Source organism: Staurois parvus, unplaced genomic scaffold (assembly GCF_062004578.1).
Source record: "Staurois parvus isolate SC_StPar_1 unplaced genomic scaffold, SC_StPar_1.0 ptg000494l, whole genome shotgun sequence".
Lineage (NCBI taxonomy): Eukaryota > Metazoa > Chordata > Amphibia > Anura > Ranidae > Staurois > Staurois parvus.
This window is the reverse complement of record NW_028318290.1, coordinates 971,403-989,022: the sequence shown is the minus strand read 5'-3', so window position 1 is coordinate 989,022 and position 17,620 is coordinate 971,403. Positions and strand designations below refer to the sequence as shown.

General features: G+C 45.4%; 1 protein-coding gene across 1 annotated transcript; it reads right to left on the bottom strand.

The window, feature by feature from the left end:
- Window positions 1-546: 546 nt before the first annotated feature.
- Window positions 547-16,009, bottom strand: LOC149452151 (uncharacterized). The gene is made up of 2 exons (XM_089689725.1): window positions 15,946-16,009; window positions 547-3,149 (listed from the first exon to the last, which is right to left on the bottom strand). Exons 1-2 carry the CDS (start codon window positions 16,007-16,009, stop codon window positions 1,540-1,542), a joined length of 1,674 nt encoding a protein of 557 aa, XP_089545851.1. The 3' UTR covers window positions 547-1,539.
- Window positions 16,010-17,620: the final 1,611 nt, after the last annotated feature.

Genomic DNA, 17,620 nt, shown 5'->3' with positions numbered 1-17,620 from the left:
GGAGACAGATTATTGTCCGTTTTCATTGGTTATGATGTTTACAGGGAGACTAATTATTGAATTTAATTCACTCTATATTAGAGCTTTTACAGAAACATCTTAGTGTCAATGTAAATCACAATCTGACTATTGTTTATGGTGTTTGTAAGTGGCTTATGTACATAAATATTGATTTTCATACTCTGCAGCCTATACCTACACAGATCTTGTTTGAGTTCCTAAAGAATTTTTCAGATTAACTTATTTTTATAAATCATTTTTTGTATTGGAGACACTGTGATTAAAACCAAAAATACCTCATTTGGCCTTTAGATGACGCTAAGTATCCTATCAATTAGCACCATCTAGTGTCCAAAGTGTCAGGGAACACCTGAACAATTGATTTAGTCAGCTAAATCAATTGTTCAGGTATTCCCTGACAATTTGGACACTAGATGTGCTAATTGCTAGGATACGTAGTGTCATCTAAAGGCCAAATGAGGTATTTTTGGTTTTAAATCAATGGTTGGTTTAATTCTGTGGTTTTATGTAATTGTTATCGTCAATGTTTGAAAATGTATGATCTCAGGTATTTGTACGAAATCACCCTTAACATAGTAACCTAAGGGGTCTATGCAAAAAATATATTGGGGGAGATGACAAGCATGTGTCCAGCTGTGACAAATTCTGGCCATATTTTAATAAACTCAGTGACTTCCTATAATCATCAGCTCCCTCTAGTGGCCATAATGATGTATTACTTCCAAAATACCTCAATCAGGAAAAACAGTTTAATACCGCATTATGGCCATTAGATGGAGTCAATGATCATAGGAAATCCCTGTATGAAAAGATCCCAACATGTGACATGGCTGAATGAATGCTGGTCATATTAGTTCATCTATTCTCTAAGTGGGGCGGTATCTATTGGGCCAATCCCTTTTACAAACCACACATAATATCGCCCTTCAAAGTGAAAACAGAAACGATTTGCACAAAATCAAAGAGTAGAAATATTTTCCGGTGGATCCCCTCTACCCAGTTCTCCTTCCCTCCTGTTGGGGGATGGGAGAAGGATGGACTGAAGACAAAGAGACGCTTCGGGGTCACCACTGTTCTGTAGAGCCTTGAAATGAAGGACATCAACTTCAGAAGTTCTTGTTGTCTGTGTAAAGTTCCCCGATAACGAGATCTGGGCTCTCCCGGCTTCTAGCTCTGTAACCCGCTATATCATTATCAGGAAACGCAACTCCGACACCCAAGAAGGGCTGAAGTTGTGTCCTTCATTTCCAGGATCTACTGACCACTCTGCACCCCGACATTTACTGCACTTCATCCATGTCTTTGGGGGCCTCTCATCTCCTTATCAACTGTTTCTTCCATGATGAAGATCAGCCATGGAGTATATCTGAGGTGTATATCAGGGTGTGCTTCTTCCCCACATGAGAGCTGGGATGTCCAGCAACATTAATCTAGGAACTCAAGGCCCTAATACACCTCCAGGGTTGTGTGGGACCCCTAGTGTATGGGAAGACAGGACTTCAGTGAAGAACATTTCTCTCACTCAGGACAGGAAAGTGGCTTCTCTGTGTGAGATCTCTGATGTCTGTAAAGACTGGACTTCTGTGAAAAACATTTCCCGCACTCAGGACAGGAATACGGCTTCTCCCCTGTGTGAGATCTCTGATGTGAGTAAAGATAGGACTTCTTTGAAAAACATTTCCGGCACTCGGGGCAGGAATATGGCTTCTCCCCTGCGTGAGATCTTTGATGTGTGTAAAGATTGGACTTCATTGAAAAACATTTCCCACACTCAGAACAGGAATACGGCTTCTCCCCCGTGTGGCATCTCTGATGTGCAATAAGATGGGATTTCTGTGAAAAACATTTACCGCACTCAGGACAGGAATATGGCTTCTCCCCCTTGTGAGATTTCTGATGTGTGTAAAGACTGGACTTCCATGAAAAACATCTCCCGCACTCAGTACAGGAATACGGCTTCTCCCCTGTGTGAGATCTCTGATGTGGGTAAAGACTGGACTTATCTGAAAAACATTTCCCGCACTCAGGACAGGAATACGGCTTCTCCCCCGTGTGAGATCTCTGATGTGTGTAAAGATGGGACTTCTCTGAAAAACATTTCCCGCACTCAGGACAGGAATACGGCTTCTCCCCCGTGTGACATCTCTGATGTATGGAAAGATAGGACTTAGTTGAAAAACATTTCCGGCACTCAGGACAGGAAAATGTCTTCTCCCCCGTGTGAGATCTCTGATGTGTGTAAAGATTGGACTTATCTGAAAAACATTTCCCACACTCAACACAGGAATATGGCTTCTCCCCCGTGTGAGATCTCTGATGTGTGTAAAGATAGTCCTTTGTTGAAAAACATTTCCCACACTCAGGACAAGAATACGGCTTCTCCCCCGTGTGAGATCTCTGATGTATGGAAAGATGGGACTTAGTTGAAAAACATTTCCCGCACTCAGGACAGGAATATGGCTTCTCCCCCGTGTGAGATCTCTGATGTGTGTAAAGATAGTAATTAGTTGAAAAACATTTCCCACACTCAGGACAGGAATACGGCTTCTCTCCCGTGTGAGATCTCTGATGTGTGTAAAGACTGGAATTCTGTGAAAAACAGTTCCCACACTCAGGACAGGAATATGGCTTCTCCCCCGTGTGAGATCTCTGATGTATAGAAAGATGGGACTTCTGTGAAAAACATTTCCCACACTCAGGACAGGAATACGGCTTCTCCCCCGTGTGGAATCTCTGATGTGTGTAAAGATAGTACTTAGTTGAAAAACATTTCCCGCACTCGAGACAGGAATACGGCTTCTCTCCCGTGTGAGAGCTCTGATGTGTGTAAAGATAGTACTTAGTTGAAAAACATTTCCCGCACTCATGACAGGAATATGGTTTTTCCCCCGTGTGAGATCTTTTATGCCTATTAAGACCGGATTTATAATGGAACCCCTTCCCGCACTCAGTACAGGAGAACCTCTTCTCTGTTGGAAGGCCGGCCCGGTCCCGCACAGTCTGAGGTTCCTCAGGATACGAGGAATCCGATGGTCCATCTACACTGGGTGGTGCCGGATGGACATTGGAGGGAGCCGGGTTTTCTCCTGGACTATACTGTGTGATGTCCTCATCTTCTACTTTCCAGTCTGGAGACAAAGTGAGACAATCCTCAGAGGTTTTCCTCATCTCCCGGCCATGGACTAAAATACAAAGACAAAGAGGATTACTAGACAGAAGCTGATTGGTTCCCCCAAACCAGGACTCCGCCCACATCAGGCAGCTTGGTCTCTGAGGAGCTTACAATTCCACCCTCAAGGGAACTAGGAAATGGCTCCTCTGATCTCCTACCAGGTCATTTCTTTATTCATGGACCTTAGTCAGAGAGTGAGGAAACAACCAGAACTGTCTTTTATAGGAGGGACAGTGATGAGGGGATTATAGGACGAGGGTCCCCACCCCCTCTATCACTCATCACCATCTTCCCAACACAAGAAGTACTGCACTTCCTTATTTAGTCCATGATTTAGTCATGAAGAACAGCGGGGCTGAGCCCCCCCAGAGGTCAGAGAGTGAGGATGGGGGAAGAAAAACCAAGATGAAGACTGGACTGATCCTGAAGACCACCATCATTGGGGTATTGACTCCTCCCTCATTATCACTTTCTGTTTAAGGGTCCAAAGTTGGAGGATGTTATCACATTATTATCACCATGTAAAAGTCTGTGCTCCAATCACATCATCCGATATGTCCAGCTGGGAGGAAATGGGGGGAACAAGAGAGAATCCATATTATGTGTATATATAGCAATGGGGGGAGGGGGAGAGCAGAAGTCAGGACTATGGAATGTACAACAGAGTACAGTGGGGATCAAAAGTTTGGGCACCCCAGCTAAAAATTTGTATTATTGTGCATAAAGAAGCCAAGGAAAGATGGAAAAATCTCCAAAAGGCATCAAATTACAGATTAGACATTCTTATAATATGTCAACAAAAGTTAGATTTTATTTCCATCATTTACACTTTCAAAATAACAGAAAACAAAAAAATGGCGTCTGCAAAAGTTTGGGCCCCCTGCAGAGTTAATATCTTGTACTGCCCCCTTTGGCAAGTATCACAGCTTGTAAACGCTTTTTGTAGCCAGCCAAGAGTCTTTCAGTTCTTGTTTGAGGTATCTTTGCCCATTCTTCCTTACAAAAGTCTTCCAGTTCTTTGAGATTTCTGGGCTGTCTGTCACGCACGGCTCTTTTAAGGTCTATCCATAGATTTTCAATGATGTTGAGGTCAGGAGATTGTGAAGGCCATGGCAAAACCTTCAGTTTACGCCTCTTGATGTAATCCCCCGTGGATTTCCAGGTGTGTTTAGGATCATTATCCATTTGTAGAAGCCATCCTCTCTTTAACTTCAGCTTTTTCACAGATGGCATCAAGTTACCATCCAAAATTTGCTGAAATTTTATTGAATCCATTTTTCCTTCTACTCGTGAGATGTTCCCTGTGCCACTGGCTGCAACACAACCCCAAAGCATGATTGATCCAACCCCATGCTTCACAGTTGGACAGAGGTTCTTTTCATTAAATTCTGTGCCCCTTCTTCTCCAAACGTACCTTTGCTCATTCCGGCCAAAAAGTTCAATTTTAACCTCATCGGTCCACAGAACTTGTTTCCAAAATGCATCCGGCTTGTCTATATGTTCATTTGCAAAGTTCAAACGATGATTTTTGTGGTGAGGACGTAGAAGAGGTTTTCTTCTGATGACTCTTCCATGAAGACCATATTTGTACAAGTATCTCTTTATAGTGGAATAGTGACCACAACTCCAGTGTCTGCCAGATCTTTCTGGAGGGATCGTGCAGTCAAACGTGGGTTTGAATTGTTTTTCTCACAATCCTGCGAGCTGTTCTGTCTGATATTTTTCTTGGTCTTCCAGATCTTGCTTTAACTTCCACTGTTCCTGATGACTGCCATTTCTTAATTACATTCCGAACAGAGGATATTGACATCTGAAAACGCTTTGCTATCTTCTTATAGCCTTCTCCAGCTTTGTGAGCGTCAACTATTTTCAGTTTCAGTTTTCTAGACAACTGCTTAGAAGAACCCATGGTGCTGATTGTTGGGGCAAGGTCAGATGAGTCGGGGCATTTAAAACCTTTGAGATTGACATCACCTGGTCTTCCCAGACGATGATTGAGAACAATCCATGACACTGGCAGGTCTCAGCTTGGCAAAGGGGGCAGTGCATGCTAGAAATTCTGCAGGGGGCCCAAACTTTTGCAGACGCCATTTTTTTGTTTTCTGTTATTTTGAAAGTGTAAATGATGGAAATAAAATCTAACTTTTGTTGACATATTATAAGAATGTCTAATCTGTAATTTGATGCCTTTTGGAGATTTTTCCATCTTTCCTTGGCTTCTTTATGCACATTAATACAAATTTTTAGCTGGGGTGCCCAAACTTTCGATCCCCACTGTATATAGTGCAGGGGTCAGGAGGATGTAATGCACAACATAGAGAATATAGTGCAGGGGTCAGGAGTATGTAATGTACAACATAGAGTATATAGTGCAGGGGTCAGGAGTATGTAATGTACAACATAGAGTATATAGTGCAGGGGTCAGGAGTATGTAATGTACAACATAGAAAATATAGTGCAGGGGCCAGGAGTATGTAATGCACAACATAGAGTATATAGTGCAGGGGTCAGGAGTATGTAATGTACAACAGAGTGTATAGTGCAGGGGGTCAGGAGTATGTAATGCACAACAGAGTGTATAGTGCAGGGGGTCAGGAGTATATAATGTACAACATAGAGTGTATAGTGCAGGGGTCAGGAGTATGGAATGTACAACATGGAGTATATAGTGCAGGGGTCAGGAGTATGGAATGTACAACAGAGTATATAGTGCAGGGGTCAGGAGTATGTAATGTACAACATAGAGTATATAGTGCAGGGGTCAGAAGTATGTAATGTACAACATAGAGTATATAGTGCAGGGGTCAGGATTATGTAATGTACAACAGAATATATAGTGCAGGGGTCAGGAGTATGTAATGTACAACATAGAGTATATAGTGCAGGGGTCAGGAGTATGTAATGTACAACATAGAGTATATAGTGCAGGGGTCAGGAGTATGGAATGTACAACATAGAGTATATAGTGCAGGGGTCAGGAGTATGGAATGTACAGCATAGAGTATATAGTGCAGGGGTCAGGAGTATGGAATGTACAACATAGAGTATATAGTGCAGGGGTCAGGAGGATGTAATGTACAACAGAGTATATAGTGCAGGGGTCAGGAGTATGTAATGTACAACAGAGTATATAGTGCAGGGGTCAGGAGTATGTAATGTACAACATACAGTATATAGTACAGGGGTCAGGAGTATGTAATGTACAACATGGAGTATATAGTGCAGGGGTCAGGAGTATGTAATGTACAACATAGAGTATATAGTGCAGGGGTCAGGAGTATGTAATGTACAACATAGAGTATATAGTGCAGGGGTCAGGAGTATGTAATGTACAACATAGAGTATATAGTGCAGGGGTCAGGAGTATGTAATGTACAACATAGAGTATATAGTGCAGGGGTATGTAATGTACAACATAGAGTATATAGTGCAGGGGTCAGGAGTATGTAATGTACAACATAGAGTATATAGTGCAGGGGTCAGGAGTATGTAATGTACAACATGGAGTATATAGTGCAGGGGTCAGGACTATGTAATGTACAACATAGAGTATATAGTGCAGGGGTCAGGAGTATGTAATGTACAACATAGAGTATATAGTGCAGGGGTCAGGAGTATGTAATGTACAACATAGAGTATATAGTGCAGGGGTCAGGAGTATGTAATGTACAGCATAGAGTATATAGTGCAGGGGTCAGGAGTATGTAATGTACAACATAGAGTATATAGTGCAGGGGTCAGGAGTATGTAATGTACAACATAGAGTATATAGTGCAGGGGTCAGGAGTATGGAATGTACAAGTTATATAGTATAAGGGTCAGGACTCTCAGTATTAGTATTCTGTAATTAGTAGAAGCTTAAATGTTTACTGTAGACAACATGTAGAGGTGAGCTGGGATTAAACCATCAAGAAACAGGTTAGATTGGAGGTGAGCAAATCCTTGGACAGAGGGGTGGCGGTGGACATGGTATACTTGGACAGAGGGGTGGCGGTGGATGTGGTACACTTGGACAGAAGGGTAGCGGTGGGGATTGTATACTAGGACAGAGGGGTGATAGTGGACGTGGTATACTTGGACAGAGGGGTGGCGGTGGACGTGGTATACTTGGACAGAGGGGTGGCGGTGGACGTGGTATACTTGGACAGAGGGGTGGCGGTGGACGTGGTATACTTGGACAGAGGGGTGGCGGTGGACGTGGTATACTTGGACAGAGGGGTGGCGGTAGACGTGGTATACTTGGACAGAGGGGTGGCGGTGGACGTGGTATACTTGGACAGAGGGGTGGCGGTGGACGTGGTATACTTGGACAGAGGGGTGGCGGTGGACGTGGTATACTTGGACAGAGGGGTGGCGGTGGACGTGGTATACTTGGACAGAGGGGTGGCGGTGGACGTGGTATACTTGGAGAGAGGGGTGGCGGTGGACGTGGTATACTTGGACAGAGGGGTGGCGGTGGACGTGGTATACTTGGACAGAGGGGTGGCGGTGGACGTGGTATACTTGGACAGAGGGGTGGCGGTGGACGTGGTATACTTGGACAGAGGGGTGGCGGTGGACGTGGTATACTTGGACAGAGGGGTGGTGGTGGACGTGGTATACTTGGACAGAGGGGTGGTGGGGGACGTGGTATACTTGGACACAGTTCCCCACACACGGCTAATGTGTAAGGTAAAGTCTACGGGCTGGAAAAATCTGAAAACTGGCTAAAAGATTGTATTCAGAGAGTAGTGGTTAATGATTCATACTCTGAATGGTCTGGGGGTGTCAGCGGGGTTCCCCAAGGTTCAGTGTTATTAGTGGGGTACCCCAAGGTTCAGTGTTATTAGACGGGGTTCCCCAAGGTTCAGTGTTATTAGTGGGGTACCCCAAGGTTCAGTGCTATTAGTGGGGTACCCCATGGTTCAGTGTTATTAGTGGGGTACCCCAGGGTTCAGTGTTATTAGTGGGGTACCCCAAGGTTCAGTGTTATTAGTGGGGTACCCCAGGGTTCAGTGTGATTAGTGGGGTACCCCAAGGTTCAGTGTTATTAGTGGGGTACCCCAGGGTTCAGTGTTATTAGTGGGGTACCCCAAGGTTCAGTGTTATTAGTGGTGTACCCCAAGGTTCAGTGTTATTAGTGGGGTACCCCAAGGTTCAGTGTTATTAGTAGGGTACCCCAGGGTTCAGTGTTGGGACCCTTACTTATTAATATATATATAAACAATATGGGGTGTGAGATTATAAATCCCATTCCAGTCTTTGCAGATGACACCAAGCTGTGCCGGGGAATAACGTCCTTACAGGATGTCTCCAACTTACAAGCCGACCTCAATGCTCTGTGTAATTGGGGGACTATGGGGCCAATGAGGGCTAATGGTGATAAATGTAAGGTTCTGCACTTGGGGGGGCTAAGAATATGCATGCATCATACATACTAGGGGGGGTACAACTGGGGGGGGTCAATGGTGGAGAAGGATCTGGGCAGTCAATGGTAAAGGATCTGAAGGGGTCAATGGTGGAGAAGGATCTAGGAGACAATGCTGGAGAAGGATCTGTGGGGGTCAATGGTGGAGAAGGATCTGTGGGGGGTCAATGGTGGAGAAGGATCTGTGGGGGGCCAATGGTGGAGAAGGATCTGGAGGAGTCAATGGTGAAGGATCTGTGGGAATCAATGGTGGAGAAAGATCTGTGGGAGTCAATGGTGGAGAAGGATCTGTGGGGGGGGGTCAATGGGGGAGAAGGATCTGGAGGGGTCAATGGTGGAGAAGGATCTGGGGGGGGTCAATGGTGGAGAAGGAGCTGGAGGAGTCAATAGTGGAGAAGGATCCAGAGGAGTCAATTGTAGAGAAGGATCTAGGAGACAAATGCTGGAGAAGGATCTGTGGGGGGTTAATGGGGGAGAAGATCTGTGGGAGTCAATGGTGGAGAAGGATCTGTGGGGGGTCAATGGTGGAGAAGGATCTGTGGGGGGTCAATGGTGGAAAAGGATATATGGGGGGTCAATGATGAAGAAGGATTCGGAGGAGTCAATGGGGGAGAAGGATCCGTGGGGGGTCAATGGGGGAGAAGGATCTGGAGGAGTCAATGGTGGAGAAGGATCTGGAGGAGTCAATGATGGAGAAGGATCTGGGGGGTCAATGGTGGAAAAGGATATGAGGGACTGTCAGGGATCGCGGCAGCAAGCGGGTCTGCGCAAGCGCAGAATGCCGATTCATTCTAGCCGGTGGGCACTAGAACCTGGGTGGCCGCACATGTGCACTCCCAATTGAGGACGCTCGCCTGGCACCAATGACAGGGCAGGGCGCACTATTTAAACCTGCCCCACACAGACTCTCAATGCCGTATAGTCTTGTATCCTGTGTTCCTGTTCCTGTGTATCTGCTGATTGACTTGTTACCGACCCTGCCTGATCCTGACCTCTGCTGACTTCTCCTGATCCTGACCTCTGCCGACTTCTCCTGATCCTGACCTCTGCCGATTTCTCCTGATCCTGACCTCTGCAGACTTCTCCTGATCCTGACCTCTGCTGACTTCTCCTGATCCTGACCTCTGCTGACTTCTCCTGATCCTGACCTCTGCTGACTTCTCCTGACCTCTGCTGACTACTTCTGCTCTGACCTCTGCTGACTACTTCTGCTCTGACCTCTGCTGACTACTTCTGCTCTGACCTCTGCTGACTTCTCCTGCTCTGACCTCTGCTGACTTCTCCTGCTCTGACCTCTGCTGACTTCTCCTGATCCTGACCTCTGCTGACTTCTCCTGATCCTGACCTCTGCTGACTTCTCCTGATCCTGACCTCTGCTGACTTCTCCTGATCCTGACCTCTGCTGACTTCTCCTGATCCTGACCTCTGCTGACTTCTCCTGATCCTGACCTCTGCTGACTTCTCCTGATCCTGACCTCTGCTGACTTCTCCTGCTCTGATCTCTGCTGACTTCTCCTGCTCTGACCTCTGCTGACTTCTCCTGACCTCTGCTGACTTCTCCTGCTCTGACCTCTGCTGACTTCTCCTGCTCTGACCTCTGCTGACTTCTCCTGCTCTGACCCCTGGCTTGTTTGACTTCTCTCCTGGATATCCCTATTTGATCTGACCTCCTGTTACTGAACCCGGCGACTGACCCGACTACTCTTTGCCTGCTACCTTGTACCACGCTGACCCCACTGTTACCGATCCGGCCCATCTGACCACGCTCACTACTCTGCCATCCATCCATCCTGCACAGATCCAGTCATCACGGCTCCAGCCTTCCGCCTCTTCACATCAGGCTCTCTACCTGCATATACCTCTGGCAGATCCCTCTACCACGGGCGGGTGTACTCAGGGGCCGTGACCTGGTCACTGTCTGCTCCAAGTCCATCCCCACCATCAGGGGTCCTAGTGAACAAGCAGACTGAGACTTAGATTCCACGCTCTGGGGAATCCTGTCCTGTGGACTTCTAGAGGTACCGCCAGACGGTGTTTGACAGGGACAGTGGTGGAGAAGAAGGCAGAAGACCCCAGTCACATGTCCTGGGTGCCTACATTATGCAATGCTTATAGTAACAATCAACATTTTGCTGCTGGCTGATCCCCAGAATCTCCATAAATCCAGTCTAGATACATAAATTGTGTCTGCAGCTGTAGTGCCTTTTGAGATTTATCAAAAACATAACTTCATTCTGACAGCAAACCAGCCTAGCCATCTGTTAAGGGTTAACTTTTCTTGGTTGAAAATTCAAAGGACCCTCTAGTGAAGACATGCAGATAATGGGTGAAGGGAACTTTTTCCAGAGACAATAGACTGTTTGACTATCCACGGGTGGCCTAAGACCACGATTCTGAGGAGTTTCAATTGGAGACTATGAGACTAGCTAAAATGTGATATGTCAACAAATACTGTTTGTATATTGGGGTTGAGGAGAATGCATATACAAAAGTTAAACAGACAGTCAAATGAAACCTTGGACCTTCAAACATTGAGTCACAACAAGTGAACAATGATGAGATGGAAACCTAACTGGCTGAAGGTTTACCCAAAACCTTGGAGGGTGTGATGAACAAACAAACTTCTCCAACTGTCACAATATACTATTATCCACTGAGGTTACAAGTATAACTGGTTGTTTACCCTAACCCCTACACAATGGACAGGTAAACAGAGGGTTTCCTACTCATGGGAATTTTTTTTTTTAAAACAAAAAGGTTAAAATTGGGACATATAAAGCTAAGAACTTATATTTTTACCCCAGAAGCATTAACAGGAAGATACATTATTCCTACTCTTTCTGAAACAAAAATACATTCAGCAATGGGAATTGTATATCACTAACTTGAGTATTGAGATGATGAAAAGTAAGATATATTGTGAATTAGCATCAGTTGTATGTCTTATCAGGAAACAAATGCTTTCACACAAGCTTGTATCTCAGGGAGATGAATAACTGGATATACACATATATTCCATAGTTCCTATCAAGGACATTATAGGTATAATCAAATATATATATCTGGATGAGACGGATATTTAATACCTAAAATCACCTTGAAATCCACCCGAGGTGTGAGGTATCATCAATACTCAAATTGTTCTATGGTACATGACTGCCATCTGGCGGACAGGTGAGAGATAGCTTAGGTACATACACTTCTCTACCGGCCAATCAAAAGCCTGTTGGGAGGGTCTCTTAGAACAATAGTTTAGATGGTATAAATAGCCCATGCGCCTCATTTGGAAAAAAAAAGCTCATTGAAAAAAAAAGACCTAAAAAAAAACCCTCACTAAAAGTAAAGCTGAAGACATCTGAAGACATCTGCAGAGACATTTCTGCTAAATAACCCCTCTTTCATCCCTTCAAACTTTTAAAAACTTTCTCCTAAACTTCTGAATCTCTACTATACTACATATCTATCACTTGTCCCTGTGGCCATCAATCTGAAGGCGTTCCATTGCCAGCTGAATCCACTGGGAAAGTGTCATAGTCCAAATTCCGGGTGTGGTGAGACTGTCCATTTAATTTTGCATTGCATATTTCCTCTGTTGTGTAGAGTGATAAGAATTACCTTAGAGTGATAACAACTGTATTGGGTGTTCATATATATATAGAGAGAGATCCTGTATTACTGCTAAAATTGTTTGGTGTCAAATTGCAAATTTTCATATTTCATAAATTATTAAATATTAGTAATTAGAGTATAATTTATCAGGGAATATCTTCTCCCATTCCTATGGCCACGTGATGAGAGAAAATGACCTCTGAAATACTCTAAATTATTAGTTATTACTAAATTTAATTTTAATCATCATTATCATCTAGAAAAATTGTTATATTATTTTTCATTATTTAGAAACATTATATCGTGTATGATATTGGTATAGTATATCTTTGATCGTGTGTATCAGTATTCATTCATCACCAGTCTTTTGCGTTTTGTGTTAATATATATATAATATTTGTACATAAATAAATGTATATATTTATATAAGGCAAATTTTGTGTGTATGGTACGAAATCATACTGGCTAAAAGAATTCAAGGTCTAATAATAAGTGGTGATCAAATTATCAAGGTGTCCAAATTATTGGTTTACTAAATATTTGCCGTATTTGACGGCTGGAGGCACTGTAATATTTCATCTAAGGGAAAGGGACTCCGCCCTTTATAAATAATATATATCCTTACATAAACCACCACAGCACAGAGAAGGAAGATTATCCGAGAGAAATCCAGGAATACAGGACGGGGAACACAGCTCAGGAAAGTGACCAGGGGATTACAGGCTGATATCACCCAGTCCCCGCCCTACTCTGGACCAATCAGTGAGCAGTATGGGTGGAGGAATGGATTTAGTGTTCATGACCCACCTGTGCTGATCTCTGTAGGAGTGTCCTCCTCTATAAATGTCCCCGTTATTCCATCCTCCTCCATAGACTGCTGATCATCCCTCACATACGCCTCTTCTTCTTCTGCTTTCACCTCAAATTCTATATCGATTGGATCTCCACTCTAAATCAAGGAAATGAGAGAAAATATCATCTGTAAAATGTAAGATCACATAAACAATCCACACATTGTCTCTACAAGTCCATGTTCTAGATGATCCATCCCACCAACCTTGTAATAGTGAGGGATGGTGTGACCTTCCTGTGTGGAATCCCGGGAATACAGAGGACGGGGACATCTCTCTGGTGGGTTCCTGGTATTAGGTGGCTCCATCATATCCTTGTGTCCTTCTGAAAACTCCTCCATCACTCCATACTCCTCATCCTCCTCTTTATACTCTTCTATACCATCAATATTCTCATCCCCGAGGATTCCACTCTGAAAGATATAATAAAACATTCATTGTAACAAACATGCTGTGTATAAATCACAACTACCAATAATTGTCATCATCTACCTGATGATGGTGAGGGATGGTGTGACCTTCCTGTGTGGAATCCCGGGAATACAGAGGACGGGGACATCTCTCTGGTGGGTTCCCATGACTGGATCCATCTGTAGGAAACACACACACTGACTGAATCCATTGTTTCTATGTGTTTATCAGATGATGGGGGATCTAGGTGGATCCTCCGTACTGCTCTCTCCTTTACAATAAAGTCTCCTCTTACCCGGTGATGTGAGGGGCGGCTGATTGTCCATCATGACGTCCTTGTAGAGATCCTTGTGTCCTTCTAAATACTCCCACTCCTCCATGGAGAAATAGACAGTGACACCCTGACACCTTATAGGAACCTGACACACACAATGATACAGTCACCATCCAGACACATCCCTTGTCTGTTACTGGAGAATGTCCCAGAATTCCCGGCACCGCTCACCTCTCCTGTCAGCAGCTCAGTGATCTCTCTGGTGACTTCTAGAATCTTCTTCTTCTTTCTCTCTTCTATCAGGGAGGGAGGTGGAGGCAATGTGATGTCATATGATCTCCAGACTTCACAGGAGGAAAACTCTACATCTGAACACAAATAGTCACATCAAATGATGTTCCCAGAATCCTCCTCACCTCTCCATTCAGGTCTCCATTTTATTAAAGCCCCACTTCAGGCTGAGGTATAATTCCCCCCCACAGGACCCCCACACTACTCGGGGTATAGGCTTGTTGCAGCATTCTGATGTCATTACATACAACGCAGGACCAACAGTCCCACTTTACATGTGAGGATACCAAGGGACCCCACATCCTAAGAACATCAGGGAAATGTCAGATGGAGGGACATTGGGGGAGGAGCTGTGAGGTCAGTGCGATGTCATCGGATTCTCTGACTCTGGATGGAGGGACATTGGGAGGAGGAGCTGTGAGGTCAGTGTGATGTCATAGGATTATCTGACTCTGGATGGAGGGACATTGGGAGGAGGAGCTGTGAGGTCAGTGTGATATCATAGGATTCTCTGACTCTGGATGGAGGGACATTGGGAGGAGGAGCTGTGAGGTCAAAGTGATGTCATAGGATTCTCTGACTCTGGATGGAGGGACATTGGGAGGAGGAGCTGTGAGGTCAGTGTGATGTCATAGGATTATATGACTCTGGTTGGAAGGACATTGGGGAAGGAGCGGCAAGGTCAGTGTGATGTCATAGGATTCTCCATCCCCCGCCACTTATAATAGTGGTATAATCCATTAGTATAGACTGATGAGGTGAGAAGGTGACACCTCTCCACAATGAGGAGAATGTTCTGGCCCCGGAAGTGGGGGAATGTTCTGCCCCTGAAGGGGTTAATCTGGGTTCCCACACTATATGTGTGTGTATCATCATCTGCTGGAGATAAAAGACGTCACAGTGACTATGGAGGAAGAGGACGGACATGACTATGGAGGAAGAGGACGGACATGATGGGGGTTACTGGGTGTAAATAGGAAATAACATCTTACTACCTCCTCTGCTGCCACTTCCAGCAACGTCTCCTCTCCGCTTCATCCCAACTCAGCTCTCACCCGGAACTTCCTGTCTGTACCTGACACCACTTCCTGTCTGTAACTGACAGCACTTCCTGTCTTCCATAGAGACTTCCTGTCTGGGTAGAAGTGAGATCCCCACCTTGTGGAGCTCAGAGGAACTGCAGCCCCGAGAAGCGTCTGGTAGTGTGACCCCGGCCTTGTGCTGGGTGTGTATGGACTGTAGATCCTTGTGTAGGGGAGGAAATGACTCCTATCTGTGACTGCTGTAACCTGCTGACTGGCATCTCCTGTGAAATCTGACACTTGCACTGGATACACACAAGGCAGTGAGGGATTTCAGCCCCTCCCTTCTCCTCTCAGACCTTAATACAGAGAGAGCCAATCAGAAGAGCTATTAAAGGAGCCAATGACAGGGACTTTCTCAAGCAGGAGGTGCAGCTGCAAAGCATTGTGGAATATGCAGTCCTGAACAGAAATGGCCTGATAGGCTGATATGAGGGATGGAACTACAGAGACCAGCATGCTTAGTGAGAGCAGAGTGAAGGACTCCATCTTGTTTTTCCTGAGGGGAGGCAGTCTGCATGTGGCAGGAGACAGTCTGGACCTGGCAGAGAAGTGCTCAGGGTCAGTTCACTCCATGTTTAGGTATCTGCATCAGTCAGGGAACATCCAGCCTGAGAGATGTGGCCTACAGTACAGTGCCTACACCGACAGTGTGAAGGGCTCATCGTGAGGTGACCACAGGAGCCGCTCATTTCCAGGACCATGGTTTGGGCCTTAGTCCCAGGATCTGGTCAGAGGGATCGGCACAGGGGGTGATGCCAGTTAGAGGGGTGGGAGATTAGTGAACATTCTCTCCTGGATCTCCCCTTCTTTCATTGAACATTTACTCCTGGATTTCCACTTCCCATGGTGAGCGTTCACTCCTGGATTTCTCCCTCCTGGAGTGAGCATTCGCTCATGGATCTCCCCTTCCTTTAGTGAATGTTCGCTCCTGGATCCCCCTTCCTTCAGTGAACATTGACTGGTGGATATCAGAGGATGGGGAGACGTCAGAGGTTCATCAGATGACAGGAGAGACATTAGAGGTCTATCAGCTTCATCTGAGAACAGGGGAGACATCAAAATGTCCATCAGCTTCATTGTAGAACAAGGGAGACATCAGAGGTCCATCAGCTTTATCAGAGGGCAGGGAAGTCATCAGAGGTCCATCAGCTTCAACAAAGGATAGGCAGACATCAGAGGTCCATCAGCCTCATTGGAGACGAGAGACATCAGAGGTCCATTAGCTTCATCAGAGGACAGAGGAGAAATCAAAGGTTTATCAGCTTCATCAGAGGACAGAGGAGACATCAGAGGTCCATCAGCTTCATCGTAGGACAAGGGAGACATCAGAGTTCCATCAGCTTTATTGGAGGACAGGGGAGTCATCAGAGGTCCATCAGCTTCATCGTAGGACAAGGAAGACATCAGAGGTCCATCAACTTTATTGGATGACAGAGGAGTCATCAGAGGCTGTCACAGATCCCACCCACATGCACACGGCCACAGCGACTAGCTAACCGAGGCGTGCACGTCTGGCCATGACTTGGTGTAAAGAGGGAATGAGGGGGACTTATTGTGTCACAGCCCGCACTACTTCTCCTCTCATATTAGGACCCATGCAGTTTATGTTGTCTATATGGAGGAGGTGTAGGGTTAGATTCATCCTAGGCTCTAAGTGTTCCCCCTTGACCAACATCATTTTTAATCCAAGTCTCCCAGATGGTCTGGCCATTGGTTGAGTCCATCCTTGGGCTGAGGTTAATCTATTCCAATTGCCACATTTGGTCAATCCCGGAATTCACAACCTTAAATCCTTCCCTGACATTCAAAAAGCTGCTCGCATTCCACCCCATCAGTATTTTATCTACAGATACAACACATTTTTGCCCCCAAAGCCTCTTCTCTGACTCTTGAACAACCTACCCCTTTAGAGCATATCTGCCTCCAAGGCCCACACCACCGGGACATCATTTCCGCTACGTATACATTGCTTGTAGATGTCGCCCTTTTTCTATTGGTTCTCCCCTTTATATGTGTAAATGGTCCCGTTTCCTTCAATGTGATATTGGGTTGGATCAATGGAGTAGGATTTGGGAGGCCTCTTCTAAATCTTCTGTGTGTGTAATGTGTACAGAAAATCCTTCTAAGACCCCCATGTTTTGGTATCGGACCCCTGAGGTTCTCCATGATAGTAACCTGAATGTTTCTTCTGTTTGCAGGTGTTGTGGGATGGAAACTGACACTCTTTTCCACATTTCTTGGGATTGCCGGTCCATTACGCCCTTTTGGAGGCGGGCCTTACCCCATTGTGGTTACTTTTCCTGGCTCCTGTCCCTTTTGAGCCCATTTACTTTCTGTTGGGTCTACCTTTTCGGGTCTCTCTAAATGTGCGAGGAAACTTTCCACCTACATGAGGGCAGCCAGGAGAACCATTCCCATGCATTGGCTGTCTTCTATGTCCCCCATGTTACCGGCACTGATGAAGGTCAGAGCAGAAATGAGAAAGTTGGAGTACCTACC

What these genes read in the sequence shown, in the direction of transcription:
- LOC149452151 (XM_089689725.1), bottom strand. Translation starts at nt 16,009, where the DNA reads ATGCTCACTCCAGGAGGGAGAAATCCAGGAGTGAACGCTCACCATGGG. An exon ending in TGGGAAGTGGAAATCCAGGA is followed by an intron (nt 3,150 to 15,945) that starts GTAAATGTTCAA and finishes CTTTGTCTCCAG; the next exon opens with ACTGGAAAGTAGAAGATGAG.